The 22,399-nt window shown below is 41.2% G+C and overlaps 1 protein-coding gene across 23 annotated transcripts in view; it reads left to right on the plus strand.

The window, feature by feature from the left end:
• Positions 1-835: 835 nt before the first annotated feature.
• Positions 836-22,399, plus strand: part of FSD1L (fibronectin type III and SPRY domain containing 1 like) — a 94,428-nt gene continuing 72,864 nt past the window's right edge. For 2 of the 23 annotated variants that reach the window (XM_002708137.6, XM_051855998.3), the window contains exons 1-3: positions 978-1,142; positions 15,048-15,161; positions 16,601-16,696. In XM_002708137.6, coding sequence (XP_002708183.2) covers positions 1,128-1,142; positions 15,048-15,161; positions 16,601-16,696 — 225 coding nt within the window. In that variant the 5' untranslated portion in view covers positions 978-1,127. Of the gene's footprint in view, positions 1,143-15,047; positions 15,162-16,600; positions 16,697-22,399 lie in introns of all 23 variants that reach the window. The other 21 variants (XM_089318925.1, XM_089318946.1, XM_089318924.1 and 18 more) reach the window with 16 other exon arrangements.

The following is a 22,399-nucleotide window of genomic DNA, read 5'->3' on the forward strand; positions in this document are numbered from 1 at the left end:
ATGAGCAGGAAACTGGATTAGAAGCAGAGGAGCTGGGAACTGTGGGCGTGGCAAGAGGCATATTAACCCACTGAGTCACAGCACTCGCCCCTGTAATTTTTCTTTGTAACACGGATAATCATCTCACATATTAATTGTTTTTGGCCAGCCAGCAGAATCGGTAGTAGCTTCCTCCTGGTCTCCTATGCGGGTGCAGGTGCCCAAGCACTTGGGCCATCCTCCACTGCTTTCCCGGGCCACAGCAGAGAGCTGGACTGGAAGAGGGGCAACTGGGACTAGAACCGGCGTCCATAAGGGATGCCGGCGCCACAGGCGGAGGATTAGCCAAGTGAGCCACGGTGCCGGCCTTAAGAGTCATCCAAAAGCACGAGCCCCACCAGCTCTGGAAAGAACTTTTTCACATCTATGATCCTCTCCGAATTTCTAAAGTCTATACTGGGCCACCATGCCAGACCAAGCAGCTCTAGACTCCCAATAAACACTATAGTCTACTTAGCACTAACAACGCACTAGGCCCTTCAAAAACATCGTACGATCCCCACCATCCTCTGCAAAGTCTGCATCAATTCTCTTATTTTCTGCCACATTCTCCCTCCGTCCCGTGCTCTCTGCAGCGTCTCCACCAAGACCCCCTCAAAGCCTTTTCCCACGCCTGCAAGCCTAGCTCCTTCCCTCCGACATGGGCTGGCTTGGCTACGCTCCCCACGGGCGGGCCCGGCTGCTGAGTGCCCAGCAGCCCATTGCAAGGCCTGCAACGATGACGCACGCTCTGTTAGGGGGTTAAAGACGAGGGTAGGGAGGAGCGGCTGCAGACGGTCCTGCCCGAGGCGGACACCCAGGGCTCACTGGTGCGGGGGCACCTGACGCCCCGCGCGAGCCCTTTGGGCGGCACTGCGCAGGCGCGCGGCGCCCTCGCCCCCTCCCTTCTTCGTGCCGCCCTTTCACCCTGGCAACCGCGGCGCGACAACGGCGCGCGCGCTGGCTGGGCGCGGACGGGCGGGGCTGGGCGGCGCCGGTGCGGGTGGAGGCTGCGGCCGCGGGTAGCGGTCTTGGCGTGTCCCACCTCCTTCGGCGTCTTCGCACGGTTCCTCCTCGTGGGTTCGGGCCCAGCGGCTTTATCCCTCACCATGGACTCCCAGAAAGTAAGAGGGGGCGGGGAGCGCGGGGCCCCCGAGGCTGGCGGGGTGGGCGGGGCGCCCCGGCTGGGTGGGCGCGCGGTGCGCGTGGCGGGCTGGGTTGCGGCGTCGCAAGGCGAGGCCGCTTCGCCTCCCTCCGGATCCGGGGCGAAGCGGGGCTCGCAGCGGTGCGCGAGCCTCGCCCAGTGACCCGGGCTGGCCTCTGCCCTGCACCTTGTCCTGGGCCCTGGCTCAGGGAGCCGAGCCCATGGTGTAATGAGCCACTTTCTGCGGCGCCCCAGGCCCCCATTGATTTTGGGGAAGACGGATCCCTCTTGAGTCGATAAGGGAACCGCGGCGATCCCAGAATGGTGTCCCCAGGCCCTGGGGGTCAGGGGCCCAATCTCCTTTGTACTGCCCTGGCCTCCAGTCCCTGGCCCCTGGCCGCGTTCAGGGGCAGGTCCTAGTGTTTGTTGGATTGGGGCAATGGATTTATGGTTGCCAGGACAGCGGTGTCACCCTCCTTGACCCGTTGGTGTGGCTGGTCACAGTCACTCTGGGGTCGTGGAATGTCATACTGTCTGAACAAGTTGAGGAAGGGATGTGCAAAACTGGCCTTTTCGCTTAAGAAAATAGGGAACGTGCCGATATCTTAAATACTTAGAAGTGAATTATTAGTATTCGCTCGTAATCCCTCTATGGAAGTCAACCACGCTTTTTTCTCTTTGTTAGATTATAGGATAATTGAAAAGTAGTACAAGAAAGGAGAGAAAAGCAAGTGTTGAACAATGTGGCAGAGAGAAAAACCAGGGCATATCTAAGAGGCCATTTTTTTCCTATTATTAGGTGGAAAGCACCGGAAAGATTTATGGAAACAGCATTTTTTATAAATTTGCCTGCAGTCACCTTTTTGAGGTGCACTGGAGGCATGAGGGAGTAGTGTAGTGTTAAAGACTGATTATTAGACTCGCTAACAGAAATGCACCATTTCATTGTTGTGTGTGTGTCTTGAAGCCCAATTGAGGCTACTCAGTTTTTGTTTCCATGACGGTTAGTAAGATATTAAAAATTACATTTTGTGTGTTTTGAGTATGTATACATTTACAATATTTACAAATTTGCCTAACTTTGTAAAAAAGCACACAGCTTATTAGGGGAGAGTCATATGATACTTGAATGGATGTTAACAGAGATCAAATGAAGAGCAAAGAATTGGAGTCCAGAGACTTGCGTCCCAGGGTGATATGAAGCAAGTCACTAAACTGTGATTTATCTGTTTCCTCCTCTGTTCAGAAGAATATTTTGTAGTGTTGTAAAGATCAACACATACAGTATTTTCAAGCTTACAAAAAGTACTAGAATAGTCCATGTAAAGTAAAATACAGAAGCAGTGTTTTAATAAGGAGCATCTTATATTGTCAGGGAATGTGCATCCCTCCCTTTTATAAGGAGTCAAGGGATGCACATTGTGACTCCTGTGGGGTCGTGCTGCCAGCCACAAGACTAAGATTGTTATCTATTAGTACTCTTTTTTTAAAAAAGAGAAAAATATTATTTATTTGAAAGAGCTACAAAGAGAGGTAGAGACACACAGAGAGATCTTCCATCTTCTGGTTCACTCCCAAATGGCCACAATAGCCAGAGCTGGGCCCATCCAAAGCCACAAGCCAGGAGCTTCCTCCAGGGGCACACATGGGTGCAGGGGCCCAGGGACTTGGGCCATATCCCACTGCTTTCCCAGATTCTTAAGCAGTGAGCTGTATTGAAAGTGGAACAGCCAGGACTTGAACCAATGCCAATAAGGGATGCTGGCACCTCAGGCCAGGGCTTTAACCTGCTGTGCCACAGTGTTAGCCCCTAGTTCTCCTTTCAAATGATGTTGTATTTGAGTACTTGGTACTATGTGCAGTTTTCCCAGAGATTGTGTTGATATTATAGTGTATCTTGCTAGTGATGACTTTGAGAATCAGATTTTCAGTATTAGAAAACATGTTGGGGGGCAGCTCTGTGGCATAGTCCTGGCTGCTGCAGTTCTGATCCAGCTCTGTGCCGTGGCCTGGGAAGGCAGTGGAAGATGGCCCAAGACCTTGGGACCCTTTGCCTGCATGGTAGACCCGGAAGAAGCTCCTGGCTTCGGATCTGCTCAGCTCTAGCTGTTGCGGCCATCTGAGGAGTGAACCAGCGAATGGAAGACCTCTCTCTCTCTCTGCCTCTCCTTCTGTCTCTGTGTAACTCTGACTTTCAAGTAAATACATCTTTAAAAAAAAAAAAACATGTTGAACTTAATTGGTAGAAATAATCTTTCTAGTGAAAAAGTTTATAACTGAAAATGAGTATCTGGTGTTAATGCTTACAACCAAGTTAGTATTCTGAATTTGAACTTCCTTTTTTCATAAATTACTACATAATCAAGTATCTGCCTCAAATAGTAATGAGCTAAGCAGGGTATTTGCCTCTCTTTAAGTGAGACAGTAATGCCACCCTCCCCCCCAACTGGCAACACTCCCCATATAATTTTTAGAAACTATTTCCTGTTATAGGTTGTTAACATTAAAAATAGCTGGGCTGGAACCTCAGTGTTAAGGAAAATACTTGGGTACTACAAGTGGCAAAGGGTGAGTGAGGGTGGCCTGAATACACACCAGTTTGTAAGGCTTTGGGATTTGGGCTTTAATTTGTTAAGTGGATGACCGTGGCGTCAGATCTCCAGTCCTACTATTTATGAGCTTTGTAAACGCTAGCTGTATGAGTTGGTCATTTGCTCTGTTTCTCCAATTCTTTCATCTGTAAAATAGAGATAACAATTACACTTACAATTATTGTAAACTATTACTGTTACTGTGAAGATTATGTTTGGTTTTAAGAAACACTTAGTGCCTAGTGTATGTAAGTACTGTATGTTGGCTATTATTAATTTTATAATTTCAATCTCAAGATATTTTTCTCTTTTTCTAGTCCAGTTTAGACATTTATACCTTTAAAGCATATTTTCTGCTGTCCTATCTGTAAGAGACTATTTAAAATGGTGGCACCAAAGAATAGTTGTTAATTCCTAATTGAAAGAGGATTGGAAGTTGTGACTCATGCAATCTGACAGCAGAGGTTAAGTTAACAGGACAATCTTACCAGAGCTTGATGGTGGATAGTCAACAAATAGATTAGCTTGACCAGCTGCTTTTTTGTCTGTGAAAATAAGTTGGACTTCTGTGTTATTCTAGCAACAGATGCTCTGTTTGAATGGAGGAAGAAAACATAATTGCCTTGGGTATGTAAGGCATACTGTTGGATACAGAAAACCACAGTATTATCTCCTAGAAATAAACAGAAGGATTTTGTTTATATCGAGTTTCTGGGACACTTTTGTGAACAGGATGTGTTATGGATAGGTGGCTTTGTTTGATACTCAAACCTTTTGATTATGTCCTTAAGTGGTTTTAAGATAAAATCCCAAAGGTTTCTTTACCTGATGAAATGTACATGTTCAAAGAAAACATTGAAACAAGACTTTTGCACCTTTCTAGAATCTTGAAGCTTGGAATTTGATAGTTTAAGTTCACATTCACAGAGATCACTGTTTCTAGGAAAGGTGCTTATTGTAGGAATAATAAAAGGTAGAGGAGGAAACAAAAGATCCCAGAGGAAGTAAGTCACCAAGAGTATAGAGATAACCTCTTTTTAAAATTGAATTTGGCAGTGTTAGAAAATCACAAAGACAGTGGAGAAGATCTTTTGAGAAATTTTGGCACAGTGCCTCTTTGCTTGTCTAGACGTAAGCGGGATTACTGATGCAGCAAACATGTATTGCATATTTGTTATAGTGATAGATATTCCGTTCCAACCTAGGGGTTGAAAATATTTTGAAGCTGCTAGGTTTTTGTCTCTAGCCTTATTTTTGTGTGTTTTTTTCCCCCTTAGTTAACACTTCTTGCCAGCTACAAGGTTCTGATAGAATCTAGTCTGGTATTGATGCTTGTTAATTGATAGTTAATTGTGTTTTGAAGTAATTTATAAAAGTATTGGTACAACTAGCCTGTGGACTTTTTTACAGTGCACATATAAATTAGGAAAGTTTATTGTAGGAAAATTGGAAATATAGATAAAATAAAATAAAAGCATAATCTTTCCATTCGGAGATAAACTCTTTCAACCTTACACCTAGTCTTGTTATACACATGGAAGCTTAAAAAGTATAATGGTATCATGTTATATGATAGCATTGCTTTATAATTTGCCTTTCAGACAATGTTTCATGAATATTCTTCCATGTTAATGTTATTCTGTAACAATGATTTGGCAGAATATTTTTGTATGGATGTATTGCTTAATTTTATTATTCATTTACAATGAACCTGACCTTTTCATCTTAAAAATAATGCTGAGATGAGCATCCTTGTAGCCAAGTCTTGGCTTATACCTTTAATTATTTAGTTATAATAAATCAGTAGAAATGGGACTTTTGATTCCTTGTAGATATATCTAAAAAACAATCTCTCAATGTGTTATTGCATTATTGCTAAGTTTCCCTTCACAAGGGTTATGTCAGTTTATACTCCTACCAGCAGTACCTCACTGTACCCTCATCTCCCATCACACTGCACTGCTTGTCTTCATTAGATGAGAGGCGCTCTGGCTTCCATAGGAGAATAAGAGCCTCCTTGACTTCACCAGGTGGAGCAACCAGTTTATTGTTACTTTTAAAAAAAGATTTATGTATTTATTTCAAAGGCATTTACAGAGAGGCAGAGAAAGAGAAAGAAAGAGAGGTATTCCATCTGCTGGTTCACTCCCCAAATGGCTGCAATTGCTGGAACTGGGCTATTTGAAACCAGGAGCCAGGAGCTTCTTCTGGGTCTCCTATGCAGGTGCAGGGGACCAGGGACTTGGGCCATCTTCCACTGCTTTCCCAGGCCATAGGAGAGAGATGGATTGGATATGGAGCAGCTGGGACTCAAACTGGTGCCCAAATGGGATGCTGGCACTGCAGGCAGCAGCCTGTTATGCCACAGTGTCAGCCCTGGAACAGCCAGTTTAAGGGCCATTGTGTATTGATGCACCTTCCCCTTCAGCCTCTGATAAGCTAATAGTCCCTCACAGCCTAGATGGGAGGCTGCCTCCCGTTCTGCGTTGATACCATACAGCTAAGGTTAGGGTTGAAAGGTTGCATTCCTTTTGTGGTATACTTTTTAAAATTACTAATATTTTTTACTAGCAATTTTTTTTCTTCAGTTAATAAGCTGAAGAGGCAGATTGATTGTTGCTTCAGTCTTGGTTATGTCTATTTACAGGTAGTGTTCATAGCTGTTTCTCATAGAGAAGGTTAGGGTTCTACCAGCTACCTATTTTATGATTGGTCAGTCAGTTCACCTTGCATCACATCTGAGCACGATACACTTGTTAATGTTGCCATAACTTTGGGCAACTGGTGAGGTCTCTGATTGTTTAGTTTACCAGCTGGATAGGGCTTTTTGGATTTCAGCTCTTGTCACCTAATTCAAAGGAGAAGTCTGTGGTGTGGGGTTGTAAGTAAGTGGCATAATTTCTGGTGTCAGTTGAGCATTTTCTAGGAATACTGCTTAGTGGTAAGATTGAACCTTTGGCTCTGGTTGCGGGAATCCTATGGTCATTCCATACAGTCCTCAACAGTGTAAGCAGCCTGTAGTGGTGTAAAAGCAGACTCTGGAGGCAGCCTCCTAGATTTGAGAGACAGCCAGTTTATAGCTTGTGATCTAAGATAAGTTCTCAAACCTTTCCTTTCTTCAGCCATAAAATGTGAAGACTAGCACTACTTTTTTATTATTATTATTATTTTATTTATTTGAAAGAGTTACAGAGAAAGGTAGAGACAAAGAGAGAGGTCTTCTGTCCACTGGTTCACTCCCCAGGTGGCCGCAATGGCTGGAGATGTGCCGATCTGAAGCCAGGAGCCAGGAGCTTCCTCCGGGTCTCCCACGTGGGTGCAGGAGCCCAAGGACTTGGGCCATCTTCGACTGCCTTCTCAGGCCATAGCAGAGAGCTGGATCGGAAGAGGAGCAGCCAGGACTAGAACTGGCACCCATGTGGGATGCTGGCACTTTAGGCCAGGGTTTAACCCGCTGTGCCCCAGTGCTGGCCCTGACAAGCACTACATTTTAATCTGTTGTGATGGTTAAAAAAGATAGTCCATATTAATAGTGTTGTACATTACCTGGCACATGTAAAATGCTTAATGACTAGTAAATGAAGTGATTGTGATAATAGTTTGACCTCCTTAAATTAGATCAGTTAGTGGTGTTTTGAGGTGGTTCTAGATTTGTGTATTTCAGCTGCCTGGAATACTAATGTGGCATCTGACTCGTGTGAGTGAATGCTGATAGGAAACCCATATGTTAGATGTTTCTCTTATTATAATGACATCAGTGTTGATGTCCTCTGAGTCAGGGTGTAATAGTTAAACCTGTGTATCATAGTTTTCTTCCACTGCTTCTAAAAACAAGTTTATGCCTCATAACTTCAGGGGTTGTGCTGGATAATTTCCAGTTAAGTAGCCCAAGCTGACAGTTTTCTTGTTAGATATAACAAAATTAAGACTCATATTTGAATTTGATATTTTCATGTGTGTTGTAGGCTAACCCCGGAATTATCCTTTGCCATTTCAAAATGCTGGACATCATCATATTGTCAAACTTGATACTCCTGTAGAATAATAGCTGTTTTCTCTTGTTCTTGCTTCTAGCAGAGTGGTAACCTGTTTGGTCAATTCTAGTGCTGTGCTGTGTGGTTTGTTTGTTTGTTTGTTTTTGCTAATCTTGAACTAAAATCTTAGTCCTTTCAGTGCCCTTAGATGTCTGACTGCCTCTTCATGAACCTTTGTTGTTTACCTTATGTTTGTAATAGTTGAGAGCACAGATTCAGAAATCAAACCACCTTTGTTTGAATCCCAACTCTGCAATATATAGTGCTGAAATTCTGGGCAAGTTAGTTAACATTGCCATGACTCAGTTTCCTTGTTGGAAACTGGGGATAATAATAGTATCTTACTTCACAGGATTCTTGAAAGGATTAGATGAATTAGTCCTGTGTAAGGAGTTTAAGATAGCTCGTGGTCCCTAAACGGTATAAAAGTGGTAGTTACTGTTTTTGTTTTTTTTTGCTGACAGCCTGTTGATTACACTTTTACTTCCCAAGATTGATAGTGATTATAAGCATAATTCTAAACTACGCTTCTTTGAAGAGAGAACATAATGTTTCGTTTATAAAACATTCTGTGGGAGTGGTTGCAGTTATGCTTGCTTGGGGTGTATAGGACCCTTTTTCTTGTTGGTCTAGCAGCTCCTTAGTCTAAATTTGTAGTCAAGTAAGTGAGAGGTTTAGTCCTAATAAAGTCGTTTTTTGACGTCCTGGTGATTGGCTGCATGAGCAGACAGTGGCTGAGATTGCCTATGCACGCTTCCCCTGGAGTCATATGTCTGATGCATGTTATTAGGATTCGGCTCAGCTGACCATTGTCAGAGCATATCTTCAGAGCTGCATGGCCTAAAAGTTTTAGTTATGACTACCTGAAGTCTTGCAAAATACAAATAGCTAGATAGATTTAGATAATTTATATCGCTGTATTCATCTCTGTGTTCTAGAACTTTATCTGTCAGTGGAAAGTAATGGGAGAGTTGAGATCTGATAGGAAATTGGAGATCCTTGTTGGCATCTTTTCAGAATGATGAATCTCATGGGACAGATGAAAGTTGTCATCATCATGGGTACCTCCTTCACCTATGAAAGGTTTGATAATAGAAATATAACAAATACCACAATGAGCTCATCCAATAAGTGCTTTTTCAGGACTTGTTTTAACTGCATTATGTATCTATTTTAAAATAATGGATATAGGCAGGGGAACTGACAAATGTGAAGGCTCCCAGGTGGGAAGCAAAACTTATTAGAGAAACTCACAACAGGCTAACGGCAGATGAAATACAGAGAGAGAGAAGTCTGTTGTGAAATGAAACAGGCAAAGTATGCAATTAACAGCTCATACAGGGTCTTATAGGTCATATTAAAGATTATCAGTTTTATTCAAGGCGTAGTGGGAAGCCCTGAAGAATATAGATCAGGAAGAGTGACTGTCATACTGCCCCAGCTACAGTATAGGTAAATGACTACTGGGGAGAAAGAATGTAATAGAGACAAGTTAAGAAGTTTTGCTATAGTTTAAGTTGAGACAGGGTATTGACTTGTACTAAGAAAACAGTAACTTCAAAACTATTTAGGAGGTAAAATTTACAGAACTCTGTGATTACATGTAGAGCACAGATCAGAGGACAGGAAATAATAGCTTTCTGGCTTTGCAGCTGGTAGTGCACTTTGCAGAGCCACAGCACTGGAGAATGGCTGAAGTTTACTGGGGAAGGTTATGACATATGTTGACTTTTGAAGAGTTTGTGAGACATCTAAGTGGGAGATTTCAAGTAGGTAGTTGTATTAAAATGGTCTGGAGCTTGGAAGAGAGAAGCCTCTGTCTAATGACAATGTATCTGATGGTACTCTGTCAACAGCTTTTATCACATTCATTGAGACCTCTTTATCAACTGTATTAATTACTTGGGTTTCAGTTATAAAAGCTATTGCTTAAATATAGAGGCCCTGGAGTAACAGAGTGAGGTAGAAAACTCATTGTATTACTGTATATTTTAATTCTGTTTTATTCTGTTTCTGAATACAAAATATGAAGAGATCTATTCTGGTATGTTGCCTGCCATACTTGAAAACACTTTTAAAAACCTGCTAGATTGATATCTATTCAACTAATGTGCCCTTGCATGCCTCCTGTTGTCACTATATAAAACTCTCCCTGGATTCCTACAGTCTTAGAGATAGCATCTTCATGTCTCATCTGCAAACCAGGGTTAAATTTCAGACCTAGCTCCTGTATTCCTAATCCTTTCATTTTTGTATGCTTTGGTGTTGGTGATAGTTTGTCTTAGAGATATTTTATTTGTAATTTGCTTTCCAATTCCACTGAGCTCCAAGTTCTTTAATTACTTGTATCTTCATGCCATTGCTGCCCTATGTATGACCATTCCCTATCCTTGTGAGGGCCATAATGGTTGAAACTGTAGTCCTCTTTATAATTTATTTCTCAGTGTCCCCACCCTCAAACTTTCACTATTTTAGAATACTAAATATGAGCTCTTGATTGCAGTTGCTTGTCCTCTCCACAACAATTTAAGTAAATTCTGAGCTTCTGGAGTCCTGTCTCAGCATACTGGTCTTGGGGACCTTAGAGGACTCTGCCCTTTTGCATCGTTCAGCTGAGAAAAGCACTTTATCAGGGCTGGCGCTGTGGAGCAGCGGCTTAAGCTATGGCCTGCAGTGTAGGCATCCCATACGGGTGCTGGTTCAAGTCCTGGCTGCTGCACTTCTCATCTAACCCCTTGCTAATGCTCCTGGGAAAACAGTGGATGGTGGCCCAAGTCCCTGGGGCCCCAGTTGGAGACCAAGAAGAAGCTCGTGGCTCCTGGTTCCTGGCTTCAGCCTGGCCTGGCCCAGACCTGGCCATTGCAGCCATTTTGGGGGTGAACCAGTGGATGGAAGATCTTTCTCTGTCTTTCCTTCTCTCTCTCTGTCACTCTGCCTTTCAAATAAACAAATAAATCTTTTTTTAAAAAAAGAAAAGCACTTTATCTGCATTGGCTGCAGGGTCACATTGTTTGCTTTGGGTTTCTGATTCTTTTTTTTTTTTTTTTTTTTTTTTTTGTTTTTGTTTTTTTTTTTTTTTGACAGGCAGAGTGGATAGTGAGAGAGAGAGAGACAGAGAGAAAGGTCTTCCTTTTGCCGTTGGTTCACCCTCCAATGGCCGCCGCGGCCGGCGCGCTGCGGCCGGCGCACCGCGCTGATCCGATGGCAGGAGCCAGGAGCCAGGTGCTTTTCCTGGTCTCCCTATGGGGTGCAGGGCCCAAGCACCTGGGCCATCCTCCACTGCACTCCCTGGCCACAGCAGAGGGCTGGCCTGGAAGAGGGGCAACCGGGACAGAATCCGGCGCCCCGACCGGGACTAGAACCCGGTGTGCCGGCGCCGCTAGGCGGAGGATTAGCCTAGTGAGCCACGGCGCCGGCCTGGGTTTCTGATTCTTAGTGATCTGGGTAGTTGCTTTCTTCAGCAGCCAGGTTTGTAATATGTGTGTGTGTGTGTGTGTGTTTTGACAGGCAGAGTGGACAGTGAGAGAGAGAGAGACAGAGAGAAAGGTCTTCCTTTGCTGTTGGTTCACCCTCCAGTGGCTGCCGCGGCCCGTGTGCTGCGGCTGGCGCACCGCGCTGATCCGATGGCAGGAGCCAGGTGCTTCTCCTGGTCTCCCATGGGGTGCAGGGCCCAAGCACCTGGGCCATCCTCCACTGCACTCCCTGGCCACAGCAGAGAGCTGTCCTGGAAGAGGGGCAACCGGGACAGAATCCGGTGCCCCGACTGGGACTAGAACCCGGTGTGCCGGCGCCGCAAGGCGGAGGATTAGCCTATTGAGCCGCAGCGCTGGCCATGTTTGTTAGCTTGTAGGTGACCTTCAATGCTAGGGCTCTAAAGCCTTCCACAGCTGGATTGTCTGTTCTCATGGTATTTCAGTGGTGTACAAAGGTATTTCAAAAAGTTCAGAGAAAAATAGGGTTAAAAGATGTTTATTTTGGTGCAAGAAATTTTGAAATCTATGAATAGCTTTTCTATAGTATACATTTTCTTTCTCTTTTTTCTTTTTAAAAGATTATTTATTTAAAAGGCAGAGTTAGAGAGAGGCAGAGGCAAAGAGAGAGAGAGAGAGAGGGAGAGGGGTTTTTCATCTACTGGTTCACTTCCCAGATGGCCACAGTGGCCAGAGCTGCCCTGATCCGAAGCCAGGAGCCAGGAGCCTTCTCCTGGTCTCCCATGTGGATGCAAGGGTCCAAGGACTTGAACTTGCACCCACATGGGATGCTGGCACTTCAGGCAGCAGCTTCACCCACTAGGCCACAGCGCTGGCCCCTATATTACATGTTTTCTACAGACTTTTTGAAGATCTGTTGCATTATAGTCAAGACTCCAATGTTTTTCTTACCTAGAGTTGCAATGTATTTCCTGAAAAATCCTCTAGGCCGTTAGTCTTTGTAGCTTTACAATAAGGTAAAGCATCTTTTTTTTCAGTATTTGGGCCCTTTTAGGTATGCTTGGTAGGCCTCGTACTTTATTGGAACCCCCAGTTAAAATTAAACATGAATGTTCTCTCTTCAAATAATGAATCCATGTTTTTAAAAAATACTATATTGGTTTTGAGAGACCTTTGTTTTCCTAACTACTTTCTGGAGAGGTATAGTATTTTTAAAGCCTTAGGCAGTGCATATAGAATATCATTCCCTCAAATACTTCAATATGCACATTACAGGATTTCTTTTTAGAAATATTGCTACTGGGGCTAGTGTTGTATACAGCAGGTTGTGCCACTGCTTGTTATATTGGCATCCTATATGAACCTGGGTTTGAGTCCCACCTGCTTTACTTCCTATCCAAATCTCTGCTCATGTGCTTGGGAAAGCACTAGAAGATGGCCCCAGTGCTTGGACCCCTGACACCCATGTGGAAGACCCAGCTGAAATTTCTGGATCCTGGGTTAGGTCTGGCCTGGCCCAGCCACAGTGGTTGAAGGCATTTAGGGAGTGAACCAACTGATGGAAGATATTTCTCTGTGCCTGACTCTCTCTTTCTGGTTCTTGCCTTTCAAGCAAATAAAATAAGTCTTTTAAAAAAAAGAAATATTGCTACTAAAACTTCTTTGGTCAATACAAATTAGAAAGGTTCTTTTGTTTTATGATAATAGCAGAATTTTAAATGAATTAAAAGACGATGGTAAAGATTAATATAACCTAAGGGTGTAATTTTTTGGAGGTATGGGACAATACCATGCAGAATGGGTAACATTATCCTGATTGTTCTTTGCGTTTATATAATTTACATGTTAGCTGTACTTATATGGTTTTGTTTTTGTCAGCTGTCAACCTCTATATGTATGTTGGCATTCTGTGATCCCCAGAATGTCTTCTCTAACCAGAATCATCAGTGAGCAGTGATTTTTGTGACTTCACAACCACAATTGATTTTTTTTAACTTTTATTTAATGAATATAAATTTCCAAAGTACAGCTTTGGAAATTTATATTCGTTGGCTTCCCCCCCATAACATCCCTCCCACCCGCAACCCTCCCCTTTCCCACTCCCTCTCCCCTTCCATTCACATCAAGATTCATTTTCGATTCTCTTTATATACAGAAGATCAGTTTAGCGTACATTGAGTAAAGATTTCAACAGTTTGCTCCCACACAGAAACATAAAGTGAAAAATACTGTTTGAGTACTAGTTATAGCATTAAATCTCCATGTACAGCACACTAAGGACAAAGATCCTACATGAGGAGTAAGTGCACAGTGACTCCTGTTGTTGACTTAACAAATTGACACTCTTGTTTATGGCCTCAGTAATCACCCTAGGCTATTGTCATGAGCTGCCAAGGCTATGGAAGCCTTTTGAGTTCACCGACTCTGATCGTATTTAGACAAGGCCATAGTCAAAGTGGAAGTTCTCTCCTCCCTTCAGAGAAAGGTACCTCCTTCTTTGATGACCCATTCTTTCCACTGGGATCTCACTCGTGGAGATCTTTCATTTAGGTCACTTTTTTTTCTCCCCCAGAGTGTCTTGGCTTTCCATGCCTGAAATACTCTCATGGGCTTTTCAGCCGGATCCGCATGCCTTAAGGGCTGATTCTGAGGCCAGAGTGCTGTTTAGGACATCTGCCATTCTATGGGTCTGCTGTGTATCTCACTTCCCATGTTGGATCGTTCTCTCCCTTTTTTATTCTATCAGCTAGTATTTGCAGACTTCTGTATTTAAAGATAATTAAAAATGAATCTTAATGAAGAATGGGATGGGAGAGGGAGTAGGAGATGGGTTGGTTTGCGGGTGGGAGGGTGGTTATGGGGAGAAGGACTGCTATAATACAAAAGCTGTATTTTCAAAATTTATATTATATTTATTAAATAAAAGTTTTCTATTTAAAAAAAGGCAATATTTATGGGCCGACACTGTGGCGTAGTGGGTAAAGCCACCACCTGCAGTGCTGGCATCCCATATGGACACTGGTTCAAGTCCCAGCTGCTCCACTTCTGATTTAGCTTTCTGCTATGGCCTTGGAAAACAGTCTAAGATGGCACAAATACTTTGGGCCCTTGTACCCGTGTGGAAGACCAAGAAGAAGCTCCTGTCTCTTGGCTTTGGATTGGCTCAGCCCTGGCTGTTGCAGCCATCAGAGGAGTGAACAAGCGGATGGAAGACCCCTCTTTCTGTGCCTTTCCTTCTCTCTCTGTGTAACTCTGACTTTCAAATAAATAAATAAATCTTTTTTTTTAAAAGGCAATATTTATATAAATAACAACTGAGAAATTAATGAAATTCTGATAAAGGAACTTGGTTGTAGCATTTTAACTTATATTTGCATATAGCTATTGTCATTTAAGAATTTGATGTAACATAAGCACATTAAGAAATTCTGGTCATCCAAGAAAAAAGTTCAGAAATCTTTTAGTTTGCTTGTTTTTAACTTCAAATGAATAAGATCAGTAGAGAATATCTTCTTTACCTCGACTGTTAGACATTTATAGACTGAATGAATACAGTCCTTTAATTCTGTTGACTAGTATGGTAGCTCCTAGGCATAAGTGGATTTCGAGCACTTGAAATATAACTAATTTGAATTGAGGTAGGCTGTTAAGTGTAACTGGAGTTTGAAGACTTAGCACCCCTCACCTCCCAACAGTAACTCAATAATTATTAAATTATTAAATTAATATGAAGTCATATTTTGGATTTATTAGGTTAAATAAAACAGTAAAATTAATGTCACCTATTTCTCTTTTACTTTTTTTTGATGTACCTACTATTGGCTCATAGTATATGTCTATTGGACAGTGCTACTCTAAGGAGAAGGAGAACACTGCAGTTGGTAAAGGCTGTATTCTGACTTCTAACATCACTGTTAGACCAGAGGCAATTGACTTTGAGCAGGTAGGTAGCTCTTGAAGATACAGAGGATTAGCTGGAAGACCTGATAAAAATTAGAGTGTTTACATGTCTTTAACTAAATTCAGTAAGTAACATAAGTTTTAAAAAGGTAGAATTCTCATTAAACTCTTTGGAACTCAGAGTTTTACCTAGCTGGGGCAACGTGTTAGAGTTATCTCCAGAGTTTTTGCTACAGAAGTCCTTGAATACAAAGTTTTCTACTAAAGTTAGGCCAACAAACATAGAAAAATGTGGAAAGCAATTTTGTGCTAGGGAGATTTTTTTTTTTTTGGCTGTGAACTAAATCTGCCATTTTTGTATACTAGTGTTTCAGGTTTTTTTTGTGTGTGTGAAATTTTCTTCAATTTTTGTTGAACTCACATATATTATGATGATTGAAATTCTGTTTTTGAACTCGATCCTTTTTTTATCGAATAAGATATCTTTCAGAAGGTCCCCTTAATCCTCTGGTAAAATATTACAATTTTTACCCAGAAGTTCACTGAATGTGCCTAACAGCAGACAGAGCTTAAGCTCAAGCTATGATTCTCTACATGACATTTTCTATGTCACTGAAAAATGTTGGCAAACTAAATGTTTAAAGAATATATATCTGTTGTATGGGTCTGCCGGATGTGGCTAATTGATTGCATTTAGAGTGTTAAAGTGGTTAAGGGTGTGGACTTTGGAGAGACACTGAGCATGACACTTTAATAGTGGTGCCACTGTGGGCAACTGTTGAATCTCCATTTTCTTATCTGTATGGTAAGGTTGTGACCCAGCCATTAGTAGGAGTAGAAGAGGAATGCAGATATAGTCCATTAAACAGAAAGAGCCAAATATTACTAAGTGAAGGCTACCATAAACAGTCTTCAAGTTGTACAGAACTTTTTTTTTTAACCACCATTATGTGGCTGTTAAATACATATAAAACCTATCTTGGATGTGTGTTTGGAAAACTCGTCTTTCTTAGGTCCGCTGATCTCCTTTTTACAGCTTAGTTTATTGTAACTAAACTAAAACACTTAAATATAGTTTTAATTTTTATAAATAAAATGAATTTCAGTGTCTCCTTATTTTCTTGCCTGTAATCTGATGCTATATTAAAAGTTCCCATTTATTTTTGTAATATTTAAGGATTTGATGCTATTCTATTGCCATGACTTTATGACCTATTGCTATTAAATAATACTGATTATTTTAAAGTTTATTTCCAGTATGAGATTATTATAGTGATTAAGTTGTATAGTGGGAGTAAGAGGATTTGAAACAGTAGAAATGCCTATCTTGTCTTTTGTAATCATAGACCTTTGCAAATTTGAACAAGAAGCTTTATATTACTGTAACTTATTATTCAGTATACTCTTACATAATAAAAATTTGTTTAGACAATGATTCTTTTGAGGTTTGTAACTCCCTTTTATTGCTATTTTAAATCTTAGGAAGCTCTGCAAAGGATCATTTCAACTCTGGCAAATAAAAATGATGAAATACAGAATTTTATTGATACTCTAAATCATACACTAAAAGGAGTTCAGGTATGAACCTTTTTTTCTTAAAAATTTGTATAAAATTGTTGAGTCAGATACAAAGTGTGAATATACTTCATTAACTCTAAGTTATAAACTGATGGAGGTGAGAGTAGGGTTTTAAAATGGTAAATAAAGTAAAAATGCTTTCTTTGCTATTCCCTACTTCTCACTGGAAAAGTCAAATGGAAAGGAAGAAGGAAAAGGCTGAAATTGTAGAGACTATTACAGTACTCATTTTTGTCCATTTGATGTTTTTCTTTTCTAATTTTGATTGAGAGAAAATTGTATCCTTTCAAAAGTACTGGGAAATAAAAAGCTTCTGTTACAGTAAATAGTGAAAGGAAAATGTAGATGGTAAAAGGTCTACTTACAAAAGTAGATGAAAATAAAACATAAAACTCAAAGATAAAAGTGCCCAGTGAGGAAGGAGAGAAATACTCAAGGAAATGGTTGCAAGTTCAGGCAGATAATCCATACTGTAAGTAATTAAATGTTGTTTTGGAAGGCAGCTCAAGATCATCTGATGATTTCCTAGAAGCATACAATCTACTAATACTGAACAGACCAAGAATGAGAAAAGAAATCAAATTGAATCACTAATAAAAAGTTTCCCATCAAAGAAAAGCCTAGGACTTGATGGCTTCACTGCTGAGTTCTGTCAAACATTTAAAGAATTAATACCAGTCCTTCTCACACTCTTCCAAAAACTTGAAGAGCCAGAGCAGGGCACTACAAGAAGAGAAAAATATAGACCTGTTTTGCTGATAAACATAGATGCAAAATCCTCAAGAAAATACTATCCAAATGAATAGAACAGAATGTTAAATAGATCGTTAACTATGATCAAGTGGGATTTATCTCTAGCATTCAAGGACAGTTCAACATATGTAATGAAAAAAATGTGATATACTATGTTAACTGAATGAATGTCACATGATCATCTCAGATGCAGAAAAAGGATTTGATGAAATTCAGTATCCTTTCACTATTAAAACTCTCAAAAATAAGAAATAGAAGAAATGTGTCTCAACACAAAAAAGCCACACATGAAAAACCCACAGCTCACGTTGTACTCAGTGTGAAAGTTGAAAGCTTTTCTTCTCAAATCAGAAGGAAGTCAAGGATGCTCACTCTTGCCATTTCTGTTCCAGAGCAATTAGGCAAGAAAAGAAATTAAAGATAATCAGATAGAAAAGGAAGAGATGAAATTGTCTGCAGATGACATGATTTTATGTATAGAAAACTCTTACAGCCCCTACCAAAATCCTGTTAGAACTGATAAATGAATTCAGTAAAGTGACAAGATACAGAACCACACAAAAGTCAGTAACATTCTGTACATGAAAATGAACCATTTAAAAAATTAGGGAAATAATTTCATATCCTATCGCATACACACATACATACACATACACATTTAAGAAGTTAAAGACATATATGTTGAAACAAAGCATTGATGAAAGAAATTGAAGAAGACGTAACAAATGGAAATATATCTCATGTTCATGGATTAGAATAAATATTGTTAAAATGTCCATACTACCCAAAGCAGTGTATAAATTTCAGTGCAATTCCTATCAGAATTCCAATATCATTTTTTGTGTAAATACAAAAATAACTCTAAAACCTGTATGGACCAACAAGAGATGCCAATAGCTAAAAGAATCTTGAGCAAAAGGAGCAAAGCTGAAGGCATCACATTTCCTGATGTCAAATATATTATGAAGCTACTTCAATTAATAGGACATGGTACTGGCATAAAAACAAGCATATTGGGGCCGGCCCTGTGGCGTATTGGGTAAAGCTGCTGCCTGGAGTTCTGACATTCCCATATGGGCGCCGGTTTGAGACCCAGCTGCTCTTCTGATCCAGCTACCAGCTATGGCCTGGGAAAGCAGTGTAATATGGCTCAAGTCCTTGGGCCCCTGTACCTGCATGAGAGACCCAGAAGAAGCTCCTGCTTCCTGGCTTTGGATTGGCGCAGCTCTAGCCATTGCGGCCATCTGGGGAATGAGCCAGTGGATGGAAGACGTCTCTTTCTTGGCCTCTGCTTCTCTGTAACTCCGCCTTTCAAATAAATAAATAAATCTTTTTTAAAAAAATTAAAAAAAAAAACGTTGACTGGCACAGAATAGAGATTCCAAAAATAAATTTGCACACCTACAGCCATTTTATTTTCAACCAAGGTACTAGAACATACCTTGGTGAAACGACAGTATCTTCTATAAAAGATGTTGGGGAAACTGGATATCCATATGCAGAAGAATGAAACTAGACCTCTCTCTCTTGCCATATTAAAAAAAGTAACTCAAAATGAATCAAATATTTACTTTTACACCTTGAAACTGTATAAGTATTAGAAGAAAACTTAAGGGAAAAGCTTCAGAGCTAGGACTCCAGAAAATAAAACTAGACAAATGAGATTGCATCAGACTAAAAAAATATTGTGACTAGTAAAGGCGGCAAACAACAGAGTGAAGAAACAATCCATGGACAGGGATAAATTACTTGCAAACCATATACCTGATAAGAAACTAATATCCAAAATATATAAGGAATTCAACTCAAGGACAAGAAAACAGATAATTAAAAAAGTGTGTAAAAGACCTGAACAGACATTCACCATAAAAAGACATTTGAATGGCCAACTGATATGGGAAAAATGCTCAACATCTCTAATAGGGAACTATAGTTTAAAATCACAATGATAAGGCTGGCGCCCTGCTCACTAGGTTAATCCTCCACCTGCGGCGCTGGCACACACCGGGTTCTAGTCCTGGTCGGGGCGCCAGATTCTGTCCCGGTTGCTCCTCTTCCAGGCCAGCTCTCTGCTGTGGCCCAGGAGTGCAGTGGAGGATGGCCCAGGTCCTTGGGCCCTGTACCCGCATGGGAGACCAGGAGAAGCACCTGGCTCCTGGCTTTGGATTGGTGCAGCGTGCCGGCTGCAACACGCTGGCCATAGCAGCCACTTGAGGGGTGAATCAACGGCAAAAGGAAGACCTTTCTCTCTGTCTCTCCCTCTCACTAACTCTGCCTGTCCAAAAAAAAAATCACAATGATATATCATTTCACACTTGTTAGAATTGCTGTAATCAAAAAGAAGAAAGATTTGTGTTGATGAAAATGTGGAGAAAAGGAAACCCTTGTGCACCATAGGTGGGAATGTAAAATGCTGCAAGTACTTTGTGAAACAGTATGGATGTACCTCAAAAAATTTAAATAGAATTTTAAATACCATATGATCCAACAGTTCTCCTTCTAAGTATATATCCGAAGGAATTGAGGTCTATATAGTGAAGAGATAGCTGCACTCCCATGTTCACTGCAGCACTGTTCACAATAGCCAAGATATGGAAACAACCTACGTGCCCATTCAAGGCGAGAGTGGACACATAATATGTACTGTTTATATGAGGGTACTTCAAAAATATTGTGGAAAATGCAATTCAAAGACAAATTTATTTTGGTACAAAAGATTTTAAATCCATGCATAGTGTTTATATAATGTGTATTTTCCATGAAACTTTTGAAAACTCTTCATATATACAGTGGAATATTATACAGCCTTTAAACAGAAGGAAATTCTGTCATTTCCAGCAATGTGGATGAACCTGGAGGACCTTATGTTAAAAAAATAGCCAGGCACAGAAAGGTAACTACTGCATGATCTCACTTATACATGAAATTAAAAACTGTTGAACTCATAGAAGCAGTGAGTAGATGGTAGTTAAATTGAGTAGAGAATTTTGTAGGGGGAAGGATATGTAAGTCAAAGGGTACAAAATTCCATGTAGGGGTAAGTTCTATAGACTGATTGCACAGCATAATGACCGTTGTTAATAATGTATTTTTGAATTGCTAGCAATAGATTTTAAATGCTCTCACCACATACAAAATAAATAGGTTAGGTGATGGTTATGTTAATTAACTTGATTTAATCTTTCTACATATCAAAAATCACATTGTACTCCATATATATATATATATAGTTATTATTTGTCAATTAAAATTAAGAATAAAATATTGGAAAGATAATCTGATATTGTTTTCCCATGAGTGTGTCTTGGTGAATGTAAGGGTCATTTCTTTGTGAAATAAGCATAGACAATTTATAGACAGATAGATAGTGAATCCGTTCCTATTATATAACAAGAGAAGTGCTTTTTGTTTATATTAATCTAGGCAGCTATCAGCTTCTTGACCTGTTAAACTTCATAGTTTTTATATGTCCTTTATTTCTGAATTTTCTGTAATTAAAGTTAGTTGTTGGCCGGTGCCGCAGCTCACTAGGCTAATCCTCTGCCTTGTGGCGCCGGCACACCGGGTTCTAGTCCCAGTCGGGGCGCCGGATTCTGTCCCGGTTGCCCCTCTTCCAGGCCAGCTCTCTGCTGTGGCCAGGGAGTGCAGTGAAGGATGGCCCAAGTACTTGGGCCCTGCACCCCATGGGAGACCAGGAGAAGTACCTGGCTCCTGCCATCGGATCAGTGCGGTGCATCGGCTGCAGCACGCCAGCCGCAGCGGCCCTTGGAGGGTGAACCAACGGCAAAGGAAGACCTTTCTCTCTGTCTCTCTCTCTCACTGTCCACTCTGCCTGTCAAAAAAAAAAAAAAAAAAGTTAGTTGTTTATGATCTTTACCATTTTAATTATTTTTCTCAAACTATCTAATTGGAAATTTTGTGAATCCATTTTCTTTAAATAAGCCAAGAGCTAGTGGTTCTGAAACTTTTGTTGTATGCTGAAGAGAATCACCACATTTGACATCTGGAAAAAGGGACCTTAAGATAGAGCTAGCTCAAATTATTATTTTGATTGACAAACTATTGGAATTCTACTTTGGACTCCAGGGAAAAAAAAGGAGAGAATTAAACTGTATCTTTGTCACTGAAGATGGGGCGTGAGGGGAAGTAGGCAAGAGACAGTAAAAGTGTGCCAATAGGTGATTGAGAGGGGAAGAGCGGTCCAGTTCCTTTTTGTGGATGGATAAACTGAGGTGCAGGAATTTAAGCACAAGGTCAGTCTGTGAACTGAGAGGCTAACATGAGATTTGAGTTAGGTCTTCTGTCCTCCAGGGTATACACTCCTTCCACAAATTGTTGTTACCTTTGTAAATTAGGAAAATGGTTAACACCCTTTTTTGTTAACTCCAGTGGTTTATAAACATGTATTCTCTTAACCAGTGTCAGTTTGCTTCTCTCTCTCTCTCTTTTTTTTTTTTTTTTTTGACAGGCAGAGTGGACAGTGAGAGAGAGACAGACAGAGAGAAAGGTCTTCCTTTGCCGTTGGTTCACCCTCCAAGGGCCGCTGCGGCTGGCGCGCTGCAGCCGATGCACCGCACTGATCCGATGGCAGGAGCCAGGTACTTCTCCTGGTCTCCCATTGGGTGCAGGGCCCAAGCACTTGGGCCATCCTCCACTGCACTCCCTGGCCACAGCAGAGAGCTGGCCTGGAAGAGGGGCAACCGGGACAGAATCCGGCGCCCCGGCCGGGACTAGAACCCTGTGTGCCGGCGCCGCTAGGTGGAGGATTAGCCTAGTGAGCCGCGGTGCCGGCAGTTTGCTTCTCTTAATTGAATGATTATCTGAATTGAAAAATTCCTTAAGAACTTTTTTTTTAAACTCATAATTACTTGAAGTGTGAATAATGCTTATTAGGGATGACACAAGTATTTTATTTCTTGTTGAAATAGCAGCTTCCCACATAGTGAAGCA

Source organism: Oryctolagus cuniculus, chromosome 1, assembly GCF_051225735.1.
Source record: "Oryctolagus cuniculus isolate XC-2025 breed Fujian yellow rabbit chromosome 1, ASM5122573v1, whole genome shotgun sequence".
Taxonomy (NCBI): domain Eukaryota; kingdom Metazoa; phylum Chordata; class Mammalia; order Lagomorpha; family Leporidae; genus Oryctolagus; species Oryctolagus cuniculus.